Source organism: Syngnathus scovelli, chromosome 4 (genome assembly GCF_024217435.2).
Source record: "Syngnathus scovelli strain Florida chromosome 4, RoL_Ssco_1.2, whole genome shotgun sequence".
In the NCBI taxonomy this organism is placed as follows: Eukaryota; Metazoa; Chordata; class Actinopteri; order Syngnathiformes; family Syngnathidae; genus Syngnathus; species Syngnathus scovelli.
In genome coordinates, this window is record NC_090850.1 from 21,618,255 (window position 1) to 21,645,000 (window position 26,746).

The 26,746-nt window shown below is 39.9% G+C and overlaps 1 protein-coding gene across 1 annotated transcript in view; it reads right to left on the reverse strand.

Annotated features, from left to right (window-relative positions):
* Positions 1 to 26,746, reverse strand: part of LOC125966678 (protein kinase C-binding protein NELL1) — a 98,063-nt gene that overhangs the window by 47,822 nt on the left and 23,495 nt on the right. The window contains exons 4-8 of the mRNA XM_049717061.1: positions 22,963 to 23,113; positions 16,344 to 16,514; positions 5,628 to 5,724; positions 2,496 to 2,568; positions 2,087 to 2,169 (exon numbers count right to left, since the gene is read on the reverse strand). Coding sequence (XP_049573018.1) covers positions 2,087 to 2,169; positions 2,496 to 2,568; positions 5,628 to 5,724; positions 16,344 to 16,514; positions 22,963 to 23,113 — 575 coding nt within the window. The remainder of the gene's footprint in view (positions 1 to 2,086; positions 2,170 to 2,495; positions 2,569 to 5,627; positions 5,725 to 16,343; positions 16,515 to 22,962; positions 23,114 to 26,746) is intronic.

Genomic DNA, 26,746 nt, shown 5'->3' on the forward strand with positions numbered 1-26,746 from the left:
TACCATATTTTCCGGATGATAAACAGCTACTTTTTGCACAAACTTTGAACCCTGCTGTTTATAACCCAGTGCGGTTTATCTATGAACTTTTTATGATATTATATAATTTGTGTATATTCTCTTATATATGGAAATTAAACATTAACACACCTGTGGTTTATAGTCCAGTGTAACTTATATATGAACAAAACTTTTAGCTGGTGGGGTTTATAGTCTAGAAATTACGGTAGATTTATTCTGGGCAAGATTTAATCAATAGTGAAAAGAAAAACTTGGAGTTAAATACATTCATTTCCTTGTTGTGTAGTCCTCACACTTTACAGAGATACCACCATTTTTTTTCTTCAATTAAAATATTGACTTGTTTAAGGTTGCCTGTAGGTCAAAACATGCCGGCCTGCCTTACTTATTTTTCGTAGGTTGATAGGGTCAGCTATGGAGATGAAGAAGTCTAATTAAATAGATGGAAGTAAAAAGTTGGTGGATAACAAGTTGGCTTCCAGCAGTAACATCTGTGTGTCTTAATTCAACTTTTTAAAAACTATTTCGTATTCTAGTCTGGTTTCAGTCGATTTTGTGTAATAGTTTTCAAAGACCATAATCTGAGTTACAGGAATACCGGAATATAAACAACTAATTTTATTTATTTTAATTATTGTCTGAAAATAAGTTGACTTTCTGCATGCCAATATTAATCTATATAAAAAAAATGAATTAAAAAAAAATGGTCTCATTGCTGTATTCCAGTTCCATGCCCTTGTATCAACATTGCTACGCATTTACTTATGCTAATTCGGACCAGCTGGCCCAATCCTGCTATTTATGAGAAAATGAAATTATGAGTGTGAACAGTTGAACAGGTTGAGAAAGATTCATGAATCAGCATAAGTAGGAACATATTGGTAGACCAAAGTGATTACTCGGATCATTTCAGAGCAAGGTCCATAAACACGTAGCAGGTTGCTCAAACTTCAATTCTAGAAACACGTTCAGAGTTCAGATTGGCATCGATGAATAACTAAAGGATGAACTGATCAGTGAAGAGAGAGAAAAACATTTCATTTCCAGGCATTCCCATTGGCTATTGTAGAGCTGCATGAGCTTTAAAAAGCAGCCCAGTCAAAGCCCAAAACAAAAGCCCCACATTTGAAAGGTAAAGCATCAGCCCCGAGGCGCCGCAGAGGAATCACATTCCAGGAAATCGTGAACGAGCGGCGTGCTATCACACGAGTCGAAAGCTAATAGACGTGTGACTCGAGCGGCTGATACAAGAGGCAAAGGCACTCTGGCATAATAATAAAATGGCAGGAGAAGATGGAACTCTTCAATCTGCACACTCCCCTCGTCAATCCAATTTTCTGAGCGCATGAGATTCTTCATAATCCGTTGCACAGGCATGCTATATGCAAATGTCGAAGGAATCAATGACTCGAATCACCTCTGTCTTTTTCACACACCACATTCCAATAAGAAAAAATTCACCCTTTGATGAACTCTTCAAGTCCCACCACTAAAAAAACGACATTTGGAGATGATCGGATCCTCCCCCCGCTGTGACATGTATGAAACAAACCAGGTGGCATGAACGGGAAAGGAGAACGAGTCAAGAACACAGCAGGATGGTAATGTTTCCTGGTAAATATTGTAGACTCGAATCGTTTGTGATTGTTTCGGAGAAATCAAAAATGGCTACGCTCGGTCACGGCAATGCAAATCACACACACACATAGATAGAAGTCATATACGTGTTAACATGGTCCCGGGCGACCTGTCTGACAGATGAACAGTCCCCGTCTACATGTAAGCCGTATGTGGAAAAGATGGCCCTTTAGTTTCAGGAGAGCTCACTGGAACTGAATGTTAATAAAACCAACGAGCCGTACGGTAGGAGAAGCCGGACCTGTGACGCATCACAGAACCACCTCAGGTTTTTGAACGGAATGACTCTCAGTTTTTTATTTTGCTGTCTTCTTGTGTGGGTGACATACAGGATTGATACTTACTGTATTGATACAAGAACTTACATTTGATGTACGGTGAACAATATTGGATATTCCTTTTGTGCGAGGCAATTGATCGTGCTTACCTTGAGGGTCATCTTTGCAAGGAGGTCTTGCAGATCCATAATGCCTTGCACTAGGCTCAAGAAATCACTGCAGGTTGGACAGGCTGAAAAAAAGAGCGGAGCAACAATTGAAACAGCTGATCAATTGTAAACAAAAGCCAAGTCTCAGTTTAACTCATTGCCAAGCCAGTTCATATTTTTGACGTCTATAACCGTCAATGGGACTGAATGAGTTAAAAGAAAAAATGATTATGGGGCATGATAAGTATCGTGGGGGAACATTCCTGAAGAAGTAGGGCAGGGGGAATGGATGGCACACTTTTTTTTTTTTTGATGCATGATTTTGGTGAGCGCCATCATATCACAGTCCAATTTCACAAAGGGTTCGTTTTACTTGAACGTACTTTTGAAAAATACGGTGGTTACTTACTGCGGTTGAGGTTTGGACATTGGGTGATGTAACCGTTGGGAGCGAAAACAAACTTCACATCCTGGATGATACCCTGGCGAGAAGAAAGCGAGAGAGCCACTGATGAGATTTTTGTTTTTTCAATTTATTATTTTCTTTTCATTTATTGATGTTTATCAGTAGGTGTCTAGATGAAATCATTTGAAAGCATTTCATTAAGACATATTTCTTCCTTATTTATTAGACGGGAACTGTTGGAACTCATTTCGAGACAAAAATCGCACAGGTAAGGATGGAAAAAAAAAAAAAAAAGCAAGTGAAGATGCTGACCAGTCTGCCAATCATTGTGAATGACAAACAGTACAAAACGGTCCTTATGATAACCACAGGGGGGAAAAAAAAAATCACTATCTTTAAGGAAAATGGTAAATCCCCCTTATGCGGTGTCCAACAATTTGTTCTTAAACTGGGTCGTTGAGAACATTCAAATGTGTCATCTGCTTGGGATATGAAAAGTCATTTGGGTGGTCTTGAGGCAAAGCAACACCTTGCCTCACTAGCTTGTATGAGAGCCATGAGACTAACAGGATTGCAGCACAGATTGCCCACACAAATTCTTTCACACACACACACACACACACACACACACACACACGGGGTGAGCACTGGCTGTTTCAGAAGAGGTTGTCAGAAGTGTCAGAATAAAAATGAAGATCTCAGATGTCTATACAGTAATATAGAAGCGCTGACCATCCATCAGTGTCTACGATTAGGAGATAATTCAAGTGGAGCTCTGAAATACTTTCTTTCTTCTCACACCATGCTGGAAACAATACGCATCGCCATTTTAAGATCAGAAATACGAGAATGTATTTGTGGAAGAAAAAATTGTTTCAACGGGCTGGTGAATTTTGGTGGTGTTGGGATTTATTTGATGGTATTTTGTTATCATTTAAAATATTTTTTTTTGCAAATTTTGTTGGCGTTGGGATTTATTTCATGGTATTTATTTTATGGCAGCTATTTAAAATATTTTTTTTTGCAAATTTTGTTGGCGTTGGGATTTATTTGATGGTATTTATTTTACGGCAGTTATCATTTAAAATATTTTTTTTCCCCGACTCCAATTTAGTGACATTCACATATTTAGTACTGCGACCTTTTTATTACATGGGAGGAATTTTATTTCTACCTGGCTAAAACCCTCGTAAAAAAACCGCATACAAGATTCTAACCCAAAGCCTCTCAGCAGCGAGGCATGCATTCTAACCTCTACCCCACCGCGCTGCCCACTTAAATAAGTAATGAAGAAAATTTGTAATGTATGAAAAAGCATCCAATTTCAAGCTGGAAGTGTGTGGGCGACTAAATGTGTTTTAACTTGTGCTAGGAGACGTGCTGAGCTGAACAAAAACATGTAATCATTTCCTCTCAGTGGTATGAATTAGGGCTGACGATACAACTCATCACCATTAAAAGTTAGAACTTGAAATATGGTTGTCTGTTGCGCCGAGATAGTTTCACCTAAATCGACCCGTGAGTTTAACGCTGTTAAAAAATATTTTAAATGTTTATTGTGGCTGCTGCGAGGCGAGGCTTAAGGGAAGCATAAATGTGAGTGATTAAGTGTGTTGAAATGTTTTTACATTATATGGTGGATTAATTTTTAATCATTATTTTGTGTATTCTTATTCGTATGTGTTGAAATAAGCCACCTCGAAAATGAGATGGATATCTTTGAAAGCAACAAAACGATTTATGGAGGGACGCAAACGTGATTGTTTGAAGTGAAATGAAAATGTGTCAGATGGGAAAATTGATTGTCTGAATGGGTGTTTTTCATGATGGCCCCTCAAATAAATCATAGAAAAATATTTCAAAAAAATGTTAGAGCTATTATTTTGAATTTGAAAACAAAAATAAACTGACAAGCCTTTTCATATGTCTAGATTTACCTCATATCTTTTTTTCTTCATATTTCAAGTTATATGGCTGCATTGCCAAGTTTATAATTTATATATCAAATTAATATTCCTCATTAGAATGAATCAAATTGCCAGAAATCTGTTGAAGCCTCCACAAAAACTTTTTTTTTTTTTTTAAATAAAGAAATTCAGCTGTTATGTTAAAAAAATACTAAGATGACAAACAAACAAATGTAAAGCAATAAACTGATTTTAGAATGTAAGAGGCAAAATCTTGGCTTGCAACATAAGACCATAAAAAAAAAATTAAAAAAAATTGTGACAGCTTAGAACTCATTTTGGCTTGCAACAGAACACCAAAAAAAAAATAATAATAATTTGTGACAGCTTAGAACTCAAGAAATTCCAAGTCCCTCTGTATCAGAATACTCTTCTGACCTGCTGATTCGTAACTTGTGACTATTTAATATGCAAAAACCGACAGCAGTAGATTGAACACTTTGACACTTGAGCAAAAATCCGAAGTTGGTTCTCCGATAGTTGCGTCAGATTGGGTTGACTCTTCTCCTGCTATGACAGCCCTTGCAGCACACCGAGTAGCAGGTTCACGATTCAAGGTGTTACAAGCACACCTGTCAAGCAACATGCCAACCCAGATCAGTTGCAAGGGGAAATTTCCGCTTTTCTTCCATCACTTCACACAAACCAGTTTCCGTCCCATCTGTCTCTTTGCTGACAATCACTTCTGAGTCGTGAGACTCCAAGCACGAAACAAAACCACGCTACAAAAAGAAGTAAAGCAGGAGCAGGCACGGCGGGGAGCGCTGGGCAAGACTGCGGCCTTCACAGCAAAAATAATTTACACCCAGCAGGGATTTTAGCTAATCGATATGTAAGAGAGTGCAGGGAAAAATGTCTATTGATTGGGTGGGCAGGGCTATGGGTTAAACAGGAACAAAATCATATCTTTGACACAATCTGTCATGTCCTCTGCCTGCTCGGAGCACACGCGGTGGGCTGAGAAAATGAGCGGTGATTAAAGATCGACATCGTAATGAGCTTGGGAGTAAGAGTTTCAGAGCACACACCGCTGAGGAAGCCCCCCCTCGCTACTTCTTCTAGCCCTGTGCAAATCTGCCCAATTATCCCAGGCAACTAGAAAAGTGAAGCAGGCGAAGGTACACCAAGGAATTGCGTGACTGCGTATGCATCTCCTTGGAAGGCTCACCTTGAATAGGCCGTGCTTGTGGCTGTGCTGGCCCAGCCAGACGCCACTTCCTGGGGTGAGTTCCATCTGAGGAGGGTCAATAACGCGCTCATAAATCCTGTCAGGACAAAAGACAAAAAAAATGATTATATAATTGAAAAATATATATATATATATATATATAAATATTTTTTTTATTTATACATATAAATATATATATTTTTTTATATATACATATAAACACAAATATATATTTTAATATATATAAATATATATATTATATTATATATATATCATTTCTCTGTACTTTGTAATATGATCTGATTTTTAGCATCCTTTACTACAGGGGTCTCAATGTCTAGATACTCTGAATAATTTCAGATTTATTTTTAATGTGTGTTATTTATATCAAATCACAGTATGATATTTGTTCTGTTGTGATTCTATTGACACAGGGGTATTTCTTAAAGCATGGATGACTTGCTTGCTGAGAGTAGAATGCAGCTACTCTCCTCAAGCATGACTTCTGGGATTTGCCTTTCCATACGGGGGGGGGGGGGGGTATTGATATCTGGACATGAGTAGTAGGCTGGATTAAGCAAGATTACTGACAAAGATGTAACAGGCTTTAGTGTTATCAAGGCAAAAGAACCTCAACAACAAGACTGTTTTTATCCAGCTTTAATACGGAGGCAGGTGAGCTCCAGTGGGCCTTGGAAAGGATACGGAGCAAACATTTGTCACTCAAAACGCCCGCTGTGAGACACATTCATGGTCTCTTTGTTGGAGAAATGGGCGGCGATATTTTTTCGTAACAAAGACCAAAATGGGAGATAGTATAAACTAGGGGTCAACAACTTTTAAGACACCGATGGTTACTGGAAATATAAATCAGGTGATTGAGTTATAGAGGCGGTTAATGATTAACAATTAATGTACAATCAAGTGATGTAAATAAATAATAAATCCACATTGGGCATGTGTGTTTTTAAATATCCCCCCCGATGGACAACCAGGTTTTCCACAGTTCATCATTTTTGTTGTGTATTTTTTTCCCCTGCTTTATTTTGTCCAATAGCTAATTGCCTCTACTTGCAATTTTTAATCCACAATTCAAGGTAGTGTATTTATAATTCAAAACACAACACAGTCATGAAAAAACAATTATAAAGCTCAATTTACTGCTTCTGACAGCAAACAAAAGTCACAAAGCAAACATTAAAGCAACTTTTAATTCTTTACCAGTATAATCTTTTATAAACATAAAAGCTTAAAAATGACATTTTAATTACTTGTACACAAATGATGTCTGGAATGCCATAAAGTATTTCATTTAAAAGTGCCTTTCAACACACACACAAAGACACAATGAAATATTAAAAACCAAATTCAAAACACATGAAACATCAAAGTCTGGTGAATTCCAAACAGTGAGGAGCAGCGCGACTCAATTTCCTGCTACATGGATGACTGGAGAAAAAAATGAGGATATAAAGCTGGCCAGTGTGTTGACAAGAACCTAATGAATGGCCTTTAAAGATAGCAGAAGGTTTTGAAATATATTCAATGTAATTGCCAGCAAGAAGTGTTTTAAGATGGCAGTGACATGGTGAGCGGAGGTGGCTCTTGTTATGACTCAAGCGGTAGAATTCAGGCCATGCTGGGAGTTTAGGCGGGGGGATTTGTGGGTGAAACCAAGAAGATTTGAAGTGCCATAATTGATCCCGAAGGTGACGAGGCTGTGAGCGAGGATGGTAATGGAACAGCAGGTGAGCGAAGGATGAAGGCAGCGCATGTAGAAATGGAAGTTGGATTGAGTCGTGGTATTTATGCGGCTGTGAAATGAAACACTCGGATTGGTGGAGTGGGAAGAACGAGGAAACAGGGCAATGGAGAAACAGTTTGTAGATTTTGACTCAACTTGAATCAATTTAAGTTTGAGAAAATTTGCAACCAGGAATGAATTTCAATTACGTTGGGATTGCTGGAGGTGTAGAATTTGATATTGCTGATGGGAATGAGATATGTGATGAAGAGGAGGGGGCCTAGAGTCCTGCCCTGTGGAACACCCCAGGTGATTGGGGAGAGCTGTTGCTGAGTGAATGGTTAGAGTTGAAGAAAATGAGAGCAGCCAAAAGCCGGGAATTAAATCAATTGGATGGCAAGTGGGAGATGATGTTGGGGGACATGGTGGCAAAGGCCATACTCTGATCAAGGAGAAGAATGATGATGATTAAACTAGATTCAGCTGCCAGGAGGAGGTCATTAGTGATTTTTTATTAAGGCAGTTTCACGGCAGCATAAGTGGGTGAAAACCAGACTGGAATTGCTCAAACTGACTGTTATGGGTTAGCTGAGAATCAATTTGTAGGGCGACTGCTTTCGAAAGTATTTGGGATAAGGATGGAAGCTGGAAACTGTTGCTATAGGGTGACCCAAAATGATTGCAATTATGCTTACAATCTTATTATTCGTTAAAGTATTCCAAAGGATAACAAAAAAAACTTTTGGTAACTTTTTTTTCTGAAAAAGAATTGGACAATTAAGCAGAGCAATTCTCGCATTATAAAAAAAAAAACTTGTTATTTTCAACTTTCCATTTAAAAAAAAAAAAAAATATTAGCACCCACTCGTAGTATCTCTACTTAGCTCAATAGCTTAGTCACTTTGCTAGGGTAAATTTATTCAGCGTGTATGAAATTTAATCAAAACATTCATTTGCCTCTGGACATCGGTTAAAATGTTGCCCTGACGACAGCACGAGCATGCAAGGCTAAAGTTGCGAGGGCAGTTTTTTTTTTTTCATCATCATCATCATCATAAAAACACTGATCCGTGGAGGGCAATGGACATTACATCCAGCGGATAAATCACAAAAACCTTTTTCATAGCTGTGGGGGTTGTTTCAAAAACAGAATAGAGGACAAAAGGTACAATTTGTAAGCCGGAAAGGTCAGCAGTGCAGGTAATTGGCCATAATAGCTCCATAAAAGTTCCTCGGTATAGTGTAAATCAGTTTATCCGTTCACCTCAAGCGTGTTATTAAGCTCGGTTAAACTGTATTCTTATTTAACATTAGGTAAAATCTTTGCAGTAGAAAATGTGTGGGGGGAGGGGCTACTAACTCCTCACTAAACAACTCGGATTCCAGCTCCGTCAGCTTCACGGTCAATGTTGAGAGTTTAAAATTTAGTAAGTCAACAAAAGTTGTAGTTGTCCGGGCTCTCCCTTAGAGATAGGGTGAGAAGCTCGGTCATCCGGGAGAGACTCGGAGTAGAGTCGCTACTCCTCCACGTTGAGAGGAGCCAGATGAGGTGGCTCGGGCATCTTATCAGGATGCCTCCTGGACGCCTCCCTGGGGAGGTGTTCCGGGCATGTCCCACCGGTAGGAGACCCCGGGGACAACCCAGGACGCGCTGGAGAGACTATGTCTCTCAGCTGGCCTGGGAACGCCCTGGGATCCCCCGGGATGAGCTGGATGAAGTGGCTGGGGAGAGGAAAGTCTGGGAGTCCCTCTTAAAGCTGCCGACCCCGGATAAGCGGAAGAAGATGGATGGATGGAAGTTGTCGAGTCTGGAAAAGCTGTCACTGCACTAAAGAATGTCGAGGGTAGGTGATTTTTACTCCATTTTGTCTTCCCCAAGCTTCCCCTATTGTCAGCAGCTAAGCAACAGTGACGGGATTCGCATGGGGCATGTTTGCATTGTTTGACGTTACCAGCGGTACCCATCAACAGCTAATTACACAGGATGTTCACCAGTCGACGCACCGTGGAGTATGATTAACAATGCTCTTTTATCACCATGGTGCAGGTGTCACTGGATGGGCTACCAGAATGGGAAGCACCAGTTTTTGTTTTTTTTACAGTTTTTAAAGGTGATTGCTGACCAAAATATTTGCCATTTAAAAAAATCTATCCAAGTACACCCATGTAACCTTGTTGGGGTTATTGTAGTTTCTAATTCTGTTTTAAAGGATATTAAATGAATTAAGAATGCCCAATAGTCTCTCAAGTATTAATTCCTTGAGGGTTCACAAACCTTTAATCAACAATTATAATAATTTCTCATAATTTTGCGGTTAGGTCTTGGTATATTTGACAATACATTAAAAAACTTTAAAAGCTTCAGAAAAAAAAAAAATGTTATGTCATTTTCCTATGAGATTAGCAGTGCGGCCCAGCTTGCTGGTCAATAATTAATTTCAGGCACTCGGACAAACTGTGGAGCGGAATCAGACGTATCACTCGATTCAACAAAATAGGGCAGCGCTGCTCCACTTTTACACATTTGCTTCTCTTGACCTTTATCCGTGTTTGTGTATGTTTCAATGTGACCTACATCTCAATTTAGATGGTAGAGGTAGAAAGGCGAATGTCTTTGTGATCGTCCTGATCCGAAGAAATAATAAATAATAAATAATAAATAATAAATAATAAATAATAAATAATAAAAATGATAATGATAATGATAATGATAATGATAATAATAATAATAATAATAATAATAATAATATGTATAATTGTATTTATAATCATATATATTTATATATATACTGGACAAAAATGGCAGCAGATGCACGGAAAATACTCCGCGTTGTTTATGGTATATTATGTGAAAACACAAACAGCTGCTTGTAAAGTCTGACTTGAAATATTGAAGCAGCTGCCCCTTTTTATGCGTTACTCGTGACAGTCGTAACACAGCGAGTCGGTGTACACGCCCGAGGCCACCTGCGTCATTACGATGCAACATCCATATGCTCTCTTTCGCGCTGAACCTTGAGTTAGTTTAACATAAAAGCATCCACTTCAGTTTTCACCTCAAGTATAGTGTTCCGTGGTAGTGAAGTGAAAAAAAAAAAAAAAAATCACGACAGCCTTAATATCAAGCAATCGAAATCTTATATTTTTTTTCCTCTGGACTCAAGCTGGCCTATTGAAAAGCTTCTCTTAACACTAAGGTTGGAAGACAGAATAGAGGCTATTGACACATTAAACGACACCAACGCCTTTCAGAACAAACTTGGATGCAAATAATCCTGAGAATCACAGCACTGACAAATCATTGTGGGATCGTGATTTACGTACACATCAATATGCACAAGGCTGCTCGTTATTCAGCTGCTGGCTTCTACTCTAGTTGTCAAGTCACGTTCATTCACCCGTTTTAGCGAGCATAAAGAAAATACACACTTTCATCAATCTGATCAATCCACACTTTTTATGGATTTTTTTTTCCATACCCAGTTCTCCGAAGTGAACATAATTTTGTTTGTGAGCATTTTCTGAAAAGTTGAGAGACGTAACATATTTTCATGATTTTTCTTCACCCTTTGGCTTTGGATGTTTTATAAAAACTCAAGCAAAGTTACCCAAACACTTAAATTAATATGAGAGACGGAAAAGTTTTCGTAAGACTTTCATGTTGCGGGATTGGGAGTGAGCTTGGTGTACTTTTTCTGTTCTCATCTTTTTTGGCTGCATCTAAAGCATGGCTAATTCAGACTCTGTCAGTGATCGTCGATTTCAAAAGGGTATTCGTCAATCTCTCGTATACTTCTACTTCTAAGTACTGTGTGAATACATTGAACAAGTACCCAAATAGAATTCTTTGGTTAAATATACAAGCATGGTGGTTTGCGACTCAAGTCGCACCAGTTACGTAAATCCAGTGCAAGGAAATAAAACCGATTTTTTTTTTTTTCAACGTAAAAAAACAGGGCACATAAGTAAGCCGCAATGACGAGTCTGAAAGTAGAGCATATGCAATACGATAGCAGATGTATCATATTTAATGGACGAAATGACCCAATTCTACGACTGCATTTACTCGCTGTATGGAAATGAAGATAGATCCCGATCAGGTGTCCTCAACTCGAGTGCCTGCCTCCAGAGACGCCTCGGTTTTTTCCTCTCCCTCTTTCCTAGGGCTTAAGGTGGTCTTGATCGATAGGGCATCTGAGAAAGTAATTTCTAAATACATTTCAAGAATATCAACTAAAACGCTGCAGGGGCTTAACTGGGGCTACACAAATTTTCCAACTGCTTCTTATCTGTAGGCTACTTAGCGCATGACCTTATCTGCTAATAGAAGCTCCTGTCCTTTTCGGACAATAATGGAACTGGAGTTATTTTCTTTTCAGATTAAAGAAAAAAAACGATGGAAAGTCTTGTAGGGAGTGTATTTATGTATCCAAGTGTCCCCTGAGTCTCCTTGTCACACCTTCTACTATGCCTCATCACCAGCAGGGACCCCATATTTGGACGGCTGCCTGGCTTGGCGCTCTTAATGACACACTCCATCACACCTAACGCAAGACAACAGTGAAACAACCTCACACACACATACACACGGAGGGCTGACAAAGTAACTGGAGCAGCGGGCTGATATAAGCTTAGCGACGCTAATGCTAGCTGAAGGCTGATAGAGTATCCGTTTCATTCATGGTGACCTGGGCGTGAGGAGCCATATTTGTCACGTAACGACAAGTTTGGGGAACTGCTTCTGACGCCTGGTGATTGTGAATCAAACGATTATGAAATCAAGGCTGGGGGGGCAAAAAATAAAAAACGCCAGATACTTAATCCTCATCAAAAGCGGTTGGGAAGCTTTGATGAATGTCGTCCCATCGGGCAAATGTTCATAATAGCTTTGTAAAGCGATGAAACAGAAGAAATGGGACAGTGCTAGGTTTTTGGCTTTCAACGCAGAAATTAAAGACTCAGAAATTTATTCAAAACTCGTTTTTTTGTAGCCGAGTTTTTCCAAATGCAGAGTGAATGTTTAGCAAAGTTATCAAAGTTGAAGGAGACTCCTCAAGCAGAATATTTAACGACAAAACTAACATACAATTAGACATATCGATTAAAATCAATAAATTTGGCATTTTTAAACAATTTTCGCATCAGTTTCTACCAATATTCCGTCATTTTTCATTTCTTGTTGAAATAAAGGAAGAAAATCCATTCAGCATCATCACCCAAAATAATTTTGTTCAACTGCAATTTTAGCATTAGCCTAATGCTCCACAGCAAAGATCATAACGTAGCTGATCTTCACATTACGAATGTTTTGCTAGTCTGACACGCTGGGTAGCAATGGAGAGGAAAAAAATATATCCGAGCTCACTGGCATCGTAAATGAGGAACGCAGAATGTCATTTTATGGCTGCTGGACACAAAGGTAATACAACATGCATCATTATGAGACTCTCAAGGTGGCTCGTTCTCGCTTTCTCTCCTTCATTAGGCAGTGACGCAATGAAACTAACGTCCTGCAATTCAATGTTTCATTTTCATGATTCAAAAGCAAATTGTGACCTTATTCGTCCTTGCACGATGGCAATCAAAATGTGATATTACTAAAACTGATTTGGAAATCCCTGGAGGGCAAGTTGGCAGTATCAAAATTTGACAGCGTTAACCTGAGGGCGAGCACCTCACCTTGATCATGTAGCACCTTAAACCTGCCGTTGGCAATACACAAGGGGGTCAGTAGTTTTTTTTTTTCTTCCTCTGCATCCATTAACATATAAAAAAAACGCCATTTATACAGTAGGAGGCACCGAGGACCACCACTAAGCCGATTGGCCTATCATGGCTGAAGTGGCCCAGCAGGGTCTCAAGATGGCGTGCCTTCAGGGGGAACGTTCCGCAGCCAGAACACACAGAGCAGAGCATTAGCCATGCTGGTGACTGCTCCAAATATGCAAAGCTTAAAATGGCTTGAAATGACTATTGTGCAGCGGGGAGAAGCACAAGAGTTTTCATGACAACACATGGTTCTGCCTGGAGATGGTTTAGCACATACTTTGGGCCAACCAGACTATGTATGTGGAATTAGATGGCTAGTTACAGATTTTTGGAAGACTCAATTATGTAAACTGATGCTAATCTTCATAATAAAATGCTCCTTTGATGCTTCGAGGTCTGCTTCCAGTTCAACGTATTTTGCACTCAACCTCCAGCGGCGGAACTCCAGCAAATCAGTTTTGGCTTCCGCCGTCTCAAGGACTGCACTCCTCTCTCATCTGATTAAAAAGTGAACGAGAGGACCTGCTTCAATTAGCTGCGAATCAACTCGGCTGTGGTCACGCCCACAACGGCAAACACGATTTTGTTCAAACTGTGTCAAGATGTGTGCTTAATAAAAAAATACCAGCACTTGCTGTAGACTACAAAATATTTCACATTGTGACCAATTATATCATAAATTGATATGACTGGGAAAGCACATAAAAATCATATTCAATTCCAGATGTGGTAAATCTAAGGTTGCATTAAAACGTCGCTCAAGGTGTCTGATACATTTCAGGAGATGATGCTAAGTCATTTAGCGTGTACATGACCTTTATGAGTGTGACCTTTTAGATGAAAATGTCCGACACACTGAAGTCACATCTTCTTTCACTGATAGAGCATTTTGCAATCTTAAGTGGGCCCCAGAGGCAAAGCCGTGAGCAATATTTTTTTTTTAAACTGATGAATGAAATGCTGTTAGAATAAGTCTGGGTTGAATTTGAGATATTTTAGACTTTGAGACGGAGTAATCGTTTGATCCACTCTCGCAAAATGAGCATGTTCAGAGCTCATGCTGCACCCCAAGGAAGGAGCCTTGGAGGAGAAACCAAGCTCTAACGTTGAGCTTGGCTTTTATCGCATTTTTAGCGGAACATTGTCTAAACTTAGTTCAAATAAAGGAGCTGGCATCGGGAACTGAGCATTAATGAGCCCCACGGTTTCGGCCCTTTGGGAAACGCTAGCCAGTGTGTGCGCAAGTTGACCTTCCGCGAGTAAGAAGGACAAAGACAAGGTTGCGCAAGACGGGCGGAGTTTACGTCATTAGCAAAACAAAACAAATGCGAGTCAGAGTGACAAGGATATGTGAGACTATAATGGGGGTGTGCTACTAATTCACTTTGGAAAAATATGAATTTGCATAATGCGATCGAGTACTGTAAAAGCGTGACCTTGTCCGTGCTCCGTAATAACATTTTTGGAGGTAATGTCACGCAAATGTGTTTGCGTGATGAAAAAGGCCTACAGCGAAGAACTAGCATCCAATAAACGCATTGTTTATCCGCTCGTTCGTAGCCGGCTGAGCGAGATGGATGTATTCATTTCCGAGCATATTGCGAGAGGACTTTCCGTGCCCATAAATAAAACATCTGATGAAGAGCCGACGTTTGCAGGTAAAACGGTGCTTTGCTTATTTCAAGTACTTTTAAAGCCGCTACTCATTTTACATATGGTCAGCTATAACTATCACAGAAATGGAGGCTCATGAAAGCTATGTTAATATTTAAGCAATTCAGTCAGGATATCCTAAGTGGAAAGCCATGTACATGATGAAGTGCAGGCACTGGAGGCTTGTTTTGTTGTTAAAATGACAGAGTGGAATCTGGTGTTGACACAGTGACGCAACGTGGAGGAGCAGATGATCCACAACCCCGGAAAACTTTCCCTGAGGGTCACATTAGACTAAAGCGCTGAGCTGATCATTTGCTGCGTTGTGATGACTCGTTTTCAAAAAATGATTTGCCAGCAAGCGGTGTCACCTGCCGCTACCGGGTCACGGTGAAATGCAGATTAGCAACAATGGGTCGGAGAAGCGAATGTGTCCAACCCTTACGCTGATGCTGCGCACGTGTTTCGGAGGGGGCTCGGTAACCATGGCGATTTTCACCCATTGATTCACAGCACCATGCTGAAGTTAACAATGTGATGTCTGAATAATTCTTCTATCTGGGGATCAATAAAGTATCTATCTATCTATCTATCTATCTATCTATCTATCTATCTATCTATCTATCTATCTATCTATCTATCTATCCAGCTAGCTAGCTATCCAGCTAGCTAGCTATCCAGCTATCCAGCTAATTAGCTATAGTAGGACTCAGTAAAGAGAATACTACAATGTATCCTTATTTTTTGGGGGGTTGAGGTTCGTACAGTAGCCGGAATTCCAACCCCAAACATCTGAACTGCAACCACTTATCAGCTTTGGTGCCCAACAACTGCAAATTAGCATAAAAGTCTGGATAGCGTTTTAAACAGTTATGTTTTGATCTCTTCTTTTTAATAGCCTCCCAGTGCCGGCTTTTATCTCCCGAATAGAGACGGCGAGCAGACATTGCAGCTATAATTAATCGACAAAGCGCTACCCTTATGGGAGTAATAGGCATCTGGGAAAGGGAGGGGGGGGAAAAAATCAATACTACAACATAACCTCCTGTGAATCATCCAACTTTTCATTCGAGATGGGTGACAGAGGCATTAGCGCTTCTCAAATTTGCACCGCTCGTTGGCCGAGTGGCTGTCTCGCCGCGAGTGCGTCGGAGGTAGGACAAGTGACGGCTTTCGGACTCTAGGGGAGGGGGGACGACTGAGAGGGATCATAAGAGCATGTTTATAGATCAGCTCTGACCGAGAGCTCTTCCAGAAAAGGGCTTTGACCGTCCAATCGATGAGCGATTATATCATTTTTAACTTCCACTTTATTATGGGATGTGTGTTCCTGGTGCACCACCTCAGAGAAGCTTTAAGAAGGACCATTCCCATTACATGATGTGAAATTGGTTCTTAATACGTTATGTATTCCCACGACCGACGCAGTTAACAACCTGTCACTTCAGAGACAGCTGCAGTCAAATCCAGAGGTGATAATAGCCAATACTCATGAGCCGTATCAAAGTGGCAGCAAGGAAATGACTCCAAACGAGGTGTTTGAAAGGTACCTGTTACAATCCACGTGCAGCAGTAGGTGGGAGGAGCTTATAGTGAGGGCGATTTTGTGCCACTGGCCATCGGCAAGACGATACGGGAAGGACTCGGTGCGGGGCTTGCCCTTGAAGCGGTAGTGGTAACGGATCTCCTCTCGAACGCCGCTGCTCTCCAATTCAAAGTAGCTAACGGGGGGAAGGGAGGAAGGTCAAAGGTTAGTAAAGCACAAGATTTTTCATGAAGTCTACAATTTCCTAGCTAAACTTTAGCAGCGAGTCAAACTAAGCATAGCACACACATAAAATGAACAAAATATTCCCCACACTGGTTTTGTGTCTAACTTCAGGCACTTGACCCGTATTCTTGCATTGTGTGCAGCCTCATCAGCTACGCTGAATTAGAGGGCAGCCAGCCAGCTAGCTAGCTGCGGCGGCGGTAATGGCGGCGCTGCAGGCTCTCAAGTCATGGCATTTTAGCTTGCCCGTGGCAGCTGATGACCTGAACAGTGAAACCTTTGGCACAACACCGACATGGTAAACTACAGAACCGCTGTAAAATGATTGATAACATACAAAACATTTCCCCGAAGCTAGCAGCCTCCTTGCCAATTCAAATATACTGAGCTCGACAAGAACGCAGACACAATGGCGTTGGAGCCGAGCCCAAAAAAAAGAGTATCATGCATATTAATGAAGAGTGAAAAGTGTACCCTTCCCGCAGAATATCAATGTGGGCTACGCTGGAGCGGGACTGTTTGGGAAAATTGAATGAAACAGAGAAGAAGCAAATAGTATTCAAATGTAGCTTGCACGAATATGAAGAGGACAGCGACTGACTGTGAACCTGGAAGGAATTTGGTTTGGAAAAGTCAGAAATGAATAAATTCACTTTTTAAAAGGTCGGGGTTTGCTTTCCAGGGTGTGTTTCCATCAAATACAGAAAGTACCCAAACATATTTTACAAATATATGTACTATAGGAAGGAGTGTCTTTTTCTAACTAGAAAACAATAAATTTATCAGGATAAGGAAAAATAAATAAGTTAAAGAGTTAAAAAGAAAATAAATAAAAAAAACACATAAATAGAAAATAAATAAATGAATAAATGAATAAGACTAAATAAAAATAAATAATAAATAAATAAAGAATAAAAATAGATTATATTTTACAAATATATGTACTATAGGAAGGAGTGTTTTTCAAACCAGAAAACAATAAATTTATTAGGATAAGGCAAAATAAATAAAGAATAAAAAAAGAAAATGAATTTAAAAAAAACACATAAATAGAAAATAAATAAATGAATAAATAAATAAAAATAAAGAAAGAAAGAACGAAAGAATAAATAAAAAATGATAGATAGATAGATAGATAGATAGATAGATAGATAGATAGATAGATAGATAGATAGATAGATAGATAGATAGATAGATAGATAGATAGATAGATAGATAGATAGATAGATAGATAGATAGATAGATAGATAGATAGATAGATAGATAGATAGATAGAGATAAATGAACAGGAGGATACCGAGCCAATCACATAATCAAGAAGCTCAACCCTCGTGACACAGCTAATGACGGCCCACCAGTCACCCACTCAGCTCAGGCTCATAATTACACCACATGAACATTGCATAGTTCATATTAGATCGAAACACAAATAGATTATGACGAACAAGTGCTTAGACTCAAAACAAACATTGATTATCTCAAAAAAGTGTATTCAAGAGGAAGTTGCAGCAAAGTGACAGCGTTCCTGCAGCACCAACGTGTGTCATTGGCCATCACAGATAAAAGGGGATGTAAATAAAGTCAAGGCAGGCCAGCTCGAGCTCCAGTCATCAAGCGGCGTGTCATCATTCCGAGATGAAATGAATCCATCAGCGTACGGCCGCGCCGGGCGCTGACCCGACAGCTCGTCTTCATCAATGATACTTGTCAGCCAAAGAAGCTTCATTTGCATCGAGTGAAGAAGAACGCCATAATAAAAGCTCTCCAGTAACAACTCAGTTGATGTGAAGCCTTTTGTCAAAACTTTACCGAGGCTTCGCTAGATTCACACACACCTTCATCTTGATTCAACTGGTGAAACAATCCAAAGCCATAAAATCCACTTCACGGCCGCCATTTGTTTTATAGAACATTTAGTAGGAGCTGTTGTAATAAGGAATATTTAATGAGGGGGAATAATCGACTGGCAAGGTATAATAAACATGGGCTGACAGAGAATGAAAAAAAGAAAATCTATTTTAGTGCCACTGCACGGCACTAAATTTAACTTTTGTAGATTTTAAGGGACCAATTTGGACACTGCCCTTCGGTTCCTCGCCGCTTTGTCCACCTGGACACGTCGTATAGCTGCTTGTCAACCAACTGCCAGCAGTTTCTCACAGTCTCAACATTAAGAAGAAAAAAAAAAATCTGCTTGTAGAGCTAACAAGTGCTCATCTTCAAAAATTCCTCCAGGAAAAAAGATTTCAACTACCGGGTGTGCGGTATATATCATCTGCGCCCTTTCCCTTCAACCTCGGTGTCACACATCTGCTTTATGGAGGGCAGATGACAGCCAATTATCCGTTCGGAAAGGAGGCGGGGTCAACACACATTGGGACTTGTCAATAAAAAGGCTGACTGAGACAAAGCAGAAAAAGCGCAGATGCCTCCGGGCGCTCATAAGTGGTCATGATACATTGCAGCTTTAGATGTCACCGGAAGAACATGCTTGATGGACCAAGTAGATATCTTGATTACATCCTGCGGTCAAGACTGACAGGTGCACCCATCTTCGCTAACTCTATCGGAGGTTTATTGATTAGTTGAATTTCAGGACGACCATTACAGACAACACCACGGTGACTATTTTTACGTTAGTCTCTCTCGCTACTACTCAAAGACATGTCGGCCATCTTTGAAAGATCGTCCCTGAATTTTTCATGACTAAGTACTCTTAACTGACAAGCGAACCTGCCCAGAATCATCAACAGAGACGAGATTCTCCCAACGGAGGCAGGATGAAGGAGATTTGAAGCGACTCTCGCGAGCAGCGTCTTGAATTACGTAAGTTCGAGGAGCTCTTCCTGTTGACAAGCGACTTTGTCGAATGTTTTCAAAAACCAAAAGGAACAACGGGCTTTGAAAGGGAAACAAAAGCAACATCTGAACGCAAATGTCAGGTATCGATGTCGAGCTGTTCCAAACGCCGGAGAAAAGCGGGGGACAATTGATGACCTTTCTATCTTTTTAGCACTAACGGTGGTACGATTGAACGGGCAAAGTTGAACGAAAAATCACGTGAACGAGAGATCTTCGGAATTTCCAGAGTAGCACTTCATCTGCGATGTTTCTTTTGCGTTTGAAAATTCAGAGCGGCGGAGTAGCTGAGCTTTGAGTTTGTTTCTCACGGCCACTCGGTAACAATAAGCGTCACCGGGCCACTGAGGAGAAGTGCTGGCTGGACAAAAATTGTTCTTGCTAGGTGTATTCAGCCCCAAAAATCGGTACAAAGAAGCGAGGAAAGGGTTTTATGATTTTGCAGCGGGGACTGGGAAAGGCTTGCATTCAAAAGCTGTTTGACGCTGAGCAGGGTGAAGGATGAGTGGAAATTGCCGTTTCCTTGTAGCCGAGCTAGCAGAGAAGGTGGGCGGGAAAGGAGGATGACAAAGGGAATTATGGCGCGGCCAATATGATGGAGCTAGCTGTCGGGCGGATGGTAGAATGGAAGCTCTCGCGTTCTAATGGTAAAGAATAGGCGCGGACAAGAGCTCTAATAGGGCCTTCAGAGAGGATTCACAGGTTCACAGAGGAACACAAGTCAGCAGCGGTGTGTCATCTGAGGTTCTGTCCATCTCGCCGACTGTAATTACTGCCCACTTGCGGCGCTGGAGTCTGACTCACAATGGCGACCTAGCTTGGCGACAGTAAACAAAGACTGATGAATGGTTTGGAGTGTTTTTTCGGGATATTTCATGACCTTGAGGTCACTGTTTATATGATTAACATAGTTTGCTCATATTCAGATGAAGTGATAATCATATGTCTAATTGTTACCAATATTTGTGCCTCTCCTATTTTCTGCTGTTTTGACAGGCGGATGATTGCGGCCCTTGTGAGGAGGGAGGGAGGGAGGGAGGGAGGGAGGGAGGGAGGGAGGGAGGGATGGATGGATGGATGGATGGATGGATGGATGGATGGATGGATGGATGGATGGATGGATGGATGGATGGATGGATGGATGGATGGATGGATGGATGGATGGATGGATGGATGGATGGATGGATGATGGATGGATGGGGATAGATGGATGGGGATGGATGGATGGGGATGGATGGATGGATGGATGGATGGATGGATGGATGGATGGATGGATGGATGGATGGATGGATGGATGGATGGATGGATGGATGGATGGATGGATGGATGGATGGATGGATGGATGGATGGATGGTGATAGATGGATGGGGATAGATGGATGGGGATGGATGGATGGGGATGGATGGATGGGGATGGATGGATGGATGGATGGATGGATGGATGGATGGATGGATGGATGGATGGATGGATGGATGGATGGATGGATGGATGGATGGATGGATGGATGGATGGATGGATGGATGGATGGATGGATGGATGGATGGACGAACAGACATAAAAACTGGACAGTCACTTGTCTGGTCATCCCTGTTTAACGGAGCACTTCTCAGAATTACAATCATTGTGTCAGAGATTAAAAGAATGGAGATGGAAAAATAATATAGCGAATTAATTCTTAACACCTTTATCAGTGTGACTTACAAAAAAAAAAAAACGTGGTTATTGTGTGTAGTTTTGCCTTTTTCTTGATTCCGAGCATTAACCAGTACACGCAAAGTCACATGTTCACTTCCACTGTGCGAGTTGTATGCTTTTTAACAGAACAGAAAACATCTACCTTGAGAGAGAAAGGAGAAAGGAGAGAAAATCAATTTAGCTTGCCCTTTAAAACAACTTGTACAGTTTCTAAGGGACCTGGCGGTCAATTCATTGGCGCTACTCATAAACGACAGATATGAAACAATCAGTCTGAGACTTACTTACAAGTTGGGCACACCATGTGACGGGGGGCTCCAACAAGACGATCAAAAAAAATTGTACACTAGGCAATTAGCAATAGCGAAAACGCAATGTCACAAAAGTTACTCTCCACTTACTTTTTGCGATTTCATTTCAGACGTAATTTAGCCAGACGAGGCCATCGCCATCTGAAAGCTTAGGCCTTGTTGATTTTGTACCATTTCATTGCCCATGGCTCGCCAATCGAAAATTAACTGCCGGCCGGCAAAAGCTTTTTCTGTCCTCGAATGTTGTTCCGAGCAGTTTTACGGCCATCGCGATATACTCCACTGTGCTTTACAATTGGCGCCAGCCATGGCTAGTTTCTCAGAACCATTACTACCACTGATGAAAAGACCAAACTTCAAGAGCAAGGTACGAGGCAGCTTTATCACTTCTACGATTGACTTTCCTCGTCTTTGTGCAAACGCCGGCTCTCGCAGCGCTGGATGGTGGGAATGAACTCAACCCACTTTATCGACGCCCTCAGTTGAAGTTGCATGAGAATTAAATTACAATTAAATTACAATTCAAACAACCACACAGCCTTGGCTTTAAAAATAACGCATGGTCTTCTTAAACCTAAAACTAAATTTGTTGCCTTGAAATTCAATAATATGAATAAAATAAATAGATTAAAAAAAAATAATAAATAAAGAAATTATAATAAAATATGTATTATTTTATAAGAAAAACGTAAATAAAGAAATAAATAAATTGTTGACTTGAAATTCAATAATAAAAATCAAAATAAATAGATAGAAAAATAAAATAAAGGAATTATAATAAAATATGTATTATTTTTTATAAGAAAAAATAAAGATAAAAAAATAAAATAATAAATAAAGAAATTATAATAAACTATGTATTATTTTATAAGAAAAACGTAAATAAAGAAATAAATAAATTGTTGCCTTGAAATTCAATAATATAAATTAAAATAAATAGATAAAAAAATAAAATATAGGAATTATAATAAAATATGTATTATTTTTTATAAGAAAAATATAAATAAAGAAAGAAATAAACCCACGCAAGGTATTTTTTTCACTCTCTCTCGGGACTAAACACAGAGAGGCTGAGAAATCATCTTACCAAATATTTTGAAATAGCAAATAAAACGCTGGTGAGTCACACAGATTTCTAGCAGTGCTTAAGCCCCGCTTTGAAATACAAGTACAAGCCGAAGCCATGTGAGGTGCAAGGCCATTTCCTGGATTGCGTGCCTGTTTATGCAACATCCTGCGATAAGCATTATCAGCATGCTTACAATTTTGACTCATGCAGACACAAAAGACAGAAGCTTATCTCTCTGGCTTAGCAACCTTAAACGAGCGCTGACTGCATCATCGAATCCACTACTGATCTAAAACGACGGGAGACTGATCTTTAAGAACACATCGACACTGGCCACCTGCAAACAACTCGATCAAGGAGGGGAAAAAAAAATCTTATTACAAAGAATGTCATCTAATCCGTTGCAGTGAAGTTGCACCAGAAAGGATCTGGAAACAAAATAAAGAGGATTACAAAAGGATTACCTGTGTTCCGACTCATGGATGGAGAATATGACACCCGATGTTGAGGACTTCTGTTGGATGGAGGCCAAAAAGGTAAATTCACTTTTTCTCCTGAATAGCTGCATGACTTTCTCGGTGATGTGCGCCGGGGCTTGAACGGCTCTCCCAACATCTAAAGAAGGAAAATGTAGAAAATTAGACGAGGTTGCATAACAGCTTTATTGCCAAAGTTGCAAGGAACAAATCTCACAAAGGAATGCAATCATAATTGTGTGCTTTCTTGGTTTCCTTCCTAATAAAGGCAAAATGTTTTTTTTTAATTCATTTATCAATTTATTCATTTATTGACTTATTCATTTATTTGTGAATAAGGCAAACTTTTTATTTATTATTTATTTATTTATTTATTTATTTATTTATTTATTGATTGATTTATTTATTCATTTATTGATTTATTCATTTCTTGATTTATTCATTCATTTATTTTTATTATCTTTGATTATTTTTTATTGTACATTTTTATTTTTATTATTTTTTTTATTAACTGTTTTTTATTTATTTTATTACTACAGTTGACCTGTCAAGTCACGTAATTCATAAATACACTCAATATATTTTGATGCATTGTGAAAATTCAACTTTTCTGTTCTATTTTTAGATTTTTAGATTTGTTGCCGAGCATGGGCCAGCAGACTCCATTTTTTTTGCAGATCACTCAACGCTCTGGCATCTGTACTGTGCCAGAGTTGAAGCACCTTTGTGCCAAACTATTTCCTCTACTCCTCAAAATGTTTTGGTCTATATTCTCTTATTTTGGCAACACCGGTACATAAAGCTCGCCAGCGCGTCGGCCGTGCATCAAGTCCACGTCAGACGTTCCCTGAGGAGCTAGCCTGTTTTCGCATGCTCTTGGGGGGGCTTTGCGGGATCCAGTTAAAAGTTTAGGCTGGAGCTAAAGATACAAACGACTGACTGTGACTACAAAAACAAAAGGAGGGTAGCATATGGCAGTAGAGCTGCTTTTAAAATCCACCAAGGTACAAAGAAACAAAAACCAAAATGAATGCCAACTGCAGTTGGCATGTCACGTTGACTTCAGCAACGAGGGGGGGGGGGATGTTTGATGCGGCCCAAAACAACAACTGAATAATGTAGTACTTCTGCACGATATACAGCAGAACGGCAAGAAATGTACAACAAGGCTTTTAGAATAGCAAAGAAAGTTAACATTCTTCGTGCAAAACCAAAAGAGACAGAGAGCAGCACTCGTCTCAAACCACTGTCAAGAAAAAATCTCCAGCCTGATAAAAAATTCATAAAATCCGAATTGATAAAAATTTGATGACTCCCTTGAAGAGCCTTCCCCCCTTTTTTCCAAGTAAATAACTTGTATGTAAACATGAAACGCAAAAACCTCATTGTGCCAGGTAATTGGTGTCGTGCGGCGCGTCACTAACGAGGCGCAATCTCGGGAGGTTGTCATCTGACGACGGCGTCAACGCTTAGCAACGATCCACACATTCGACATTGTTGGATTCTTGTTAAGTTGTGAGAAATTAAGGCCGCCCCGTCTGAGAGCGCTGTCACTTGAAGAACAATCAGGCAGAGCCTTGATGCCAAAGCCAGCTGAGGGAATACTGCTTCAAGAAAGTTCTCTTCAGAAGTAAAAAATGTTTGTAAACTTAAATCTCCGTTTTCAACTTCTTCCTTCTACTCCTCCCTTTGAACATAAACTGTCACTTTCTACTGCATTTTGTGATATACACCGTGTTTGTGTGTATAAATAACGTGTTTTTGTTTTTAATGAACGTGCAGAAGAGTACCGGAATGTAATTTAATGCACAAATAAAATCCTCAACTATAAAAGCTTTGACGTGAACAAAAATCACAGATTGTGATTTACGCAGGGATCCTTTGAGCCTGCTTTTTTTTTTCCATCACTCCATTGTGCATGTAACTTACTTATTTCCGGCTTTTTTTTCTACTAATTGCAAATTGTTTTTATATTTAAAAAAAAAAAAAAAAAAAACTCATCATCATTAGGCAAATAACTCGTATATTGAAATTTAATATAATGCAGTATATATAGAGTATTTTGTTAACAGCAACTCTCCACAGGACAACTCCCCCCCCCCCCCCCCCCCCCACAATATCTACAACTCGACAACACAACTGACTCAAACCAACATAACTATTTACATCAGCATGACACACACACACACACCTACGATAAATCCTCCCAGTGGGAATTACAATGTTCGCTTTTTATAGGTGCTGATCGAGAGATAGAGATTTTATATTTCATGGTCGTTCTCAAGGATGAGGCTGTGATTTGAACTGAGTACAGTATTAAAATCTGATCTTAATATTTCCTCACCTCATTTTTTTTTTATTATTAAAGTTGACAAAGCACTCGTGCAAGTGACTCCCTCTAAATCCAAACTCAATCGCCTTCTCCATCTGACTGGTCAGCACAAGGTTGCTTTACATTGTGACTTATCTCAATTATCCACGCTCTGCACACTTGAAAAATAAATAACGCCGGGAAACGGGCTCTCATCCCCAGAGAAGCCGTAAACGACCACGTCGTTAAATCTCCGCCGAAGCAACCGATCGCCAAATGAGCTAATCATCATACAATCAAGTTGATGGGCAGGAGCCTTAATCGTGTCCTCACGTTGTTGATCACGCCGAGAGGTTTGCATCATTTCCTAGCGTGCAATGTTATCGAGACAAATGGGGAGGCTAAAAAAGGTGCGGCGTTGGCGAGCAGCGCTGGGAAATACGATAAGGACGGGCCAGACAGGGACAAGACACACTGAGAGATAATATGGGCAAAGGTCACCCTGAGGTGCACGAGAGGTCACCTCATGAGTTGTAGTCTCGCCGACGACAAAATAAATAACATAGCCATTATATGTGAGAACCTCACATTCAATATGAATTAATCTGTCAAAAAATATGTTTTGCATCTGTCATGCAGGCGGGAAAATATTATTACGATTGGGAATGAAGGCAACAAAATGGGGAGATGGAGTTTAGCACGTCTGCCTCACAATCAAGAGATCCTGCACAGCAGAGGAGATTCGAAAATGAGATGTTGACAGCCGGCCCAAATATATTGCAGGCGTATTAACATTTTCACTCCCACATTGATGGACGACATGTGCGAAAATCGAAAATGATGAATGAACTGCATCTCGACAGACACATTAACTGTAGCAAGATGCTTTTTTTTTTTTTTTTTTGCGATGCACACTATATAAGTGAACCCTAACCCTAACCCTAACCCTAACCCTAACCCTCCCATACACTCTGTAAAATTAATTATTCAAAGTTGAAAGCTGAAAATGAATCACGTCTTATACAAATACCATTAATCATTTCATCATAGATTATCGAGGTCATAGGTGTCAAACTCAAGGCCCGTGGGTCAAATGAGGCCCAGAATATTATTTTAAGACAGATTTTGCATCGACGATGTTATTACTAAAATTACAAATTGTTTTCACTTTAAAATATTTGAACAGTTTTTATGAGTCTCTGATTTTAAAACTAGTTATTAATCAGTTGATGATAATAAAATAAATTAGGTTATCATCATGGGACACCAACTGAAGTAAATGTTGGTACTATTTATAAACGAATGTATGACTTTCTTGTTTGCCAAGATAAATGATTTATGAGGGGGGGGGGGGCATAATTGGGTAGATTTCCATTTCCTGAGGCGAATAAGTGTCACGGTGACATATTAGCAGTTCTCAGTCATTTTGCATTGTCAAGTTAATGCTTCAATTTTTGAATG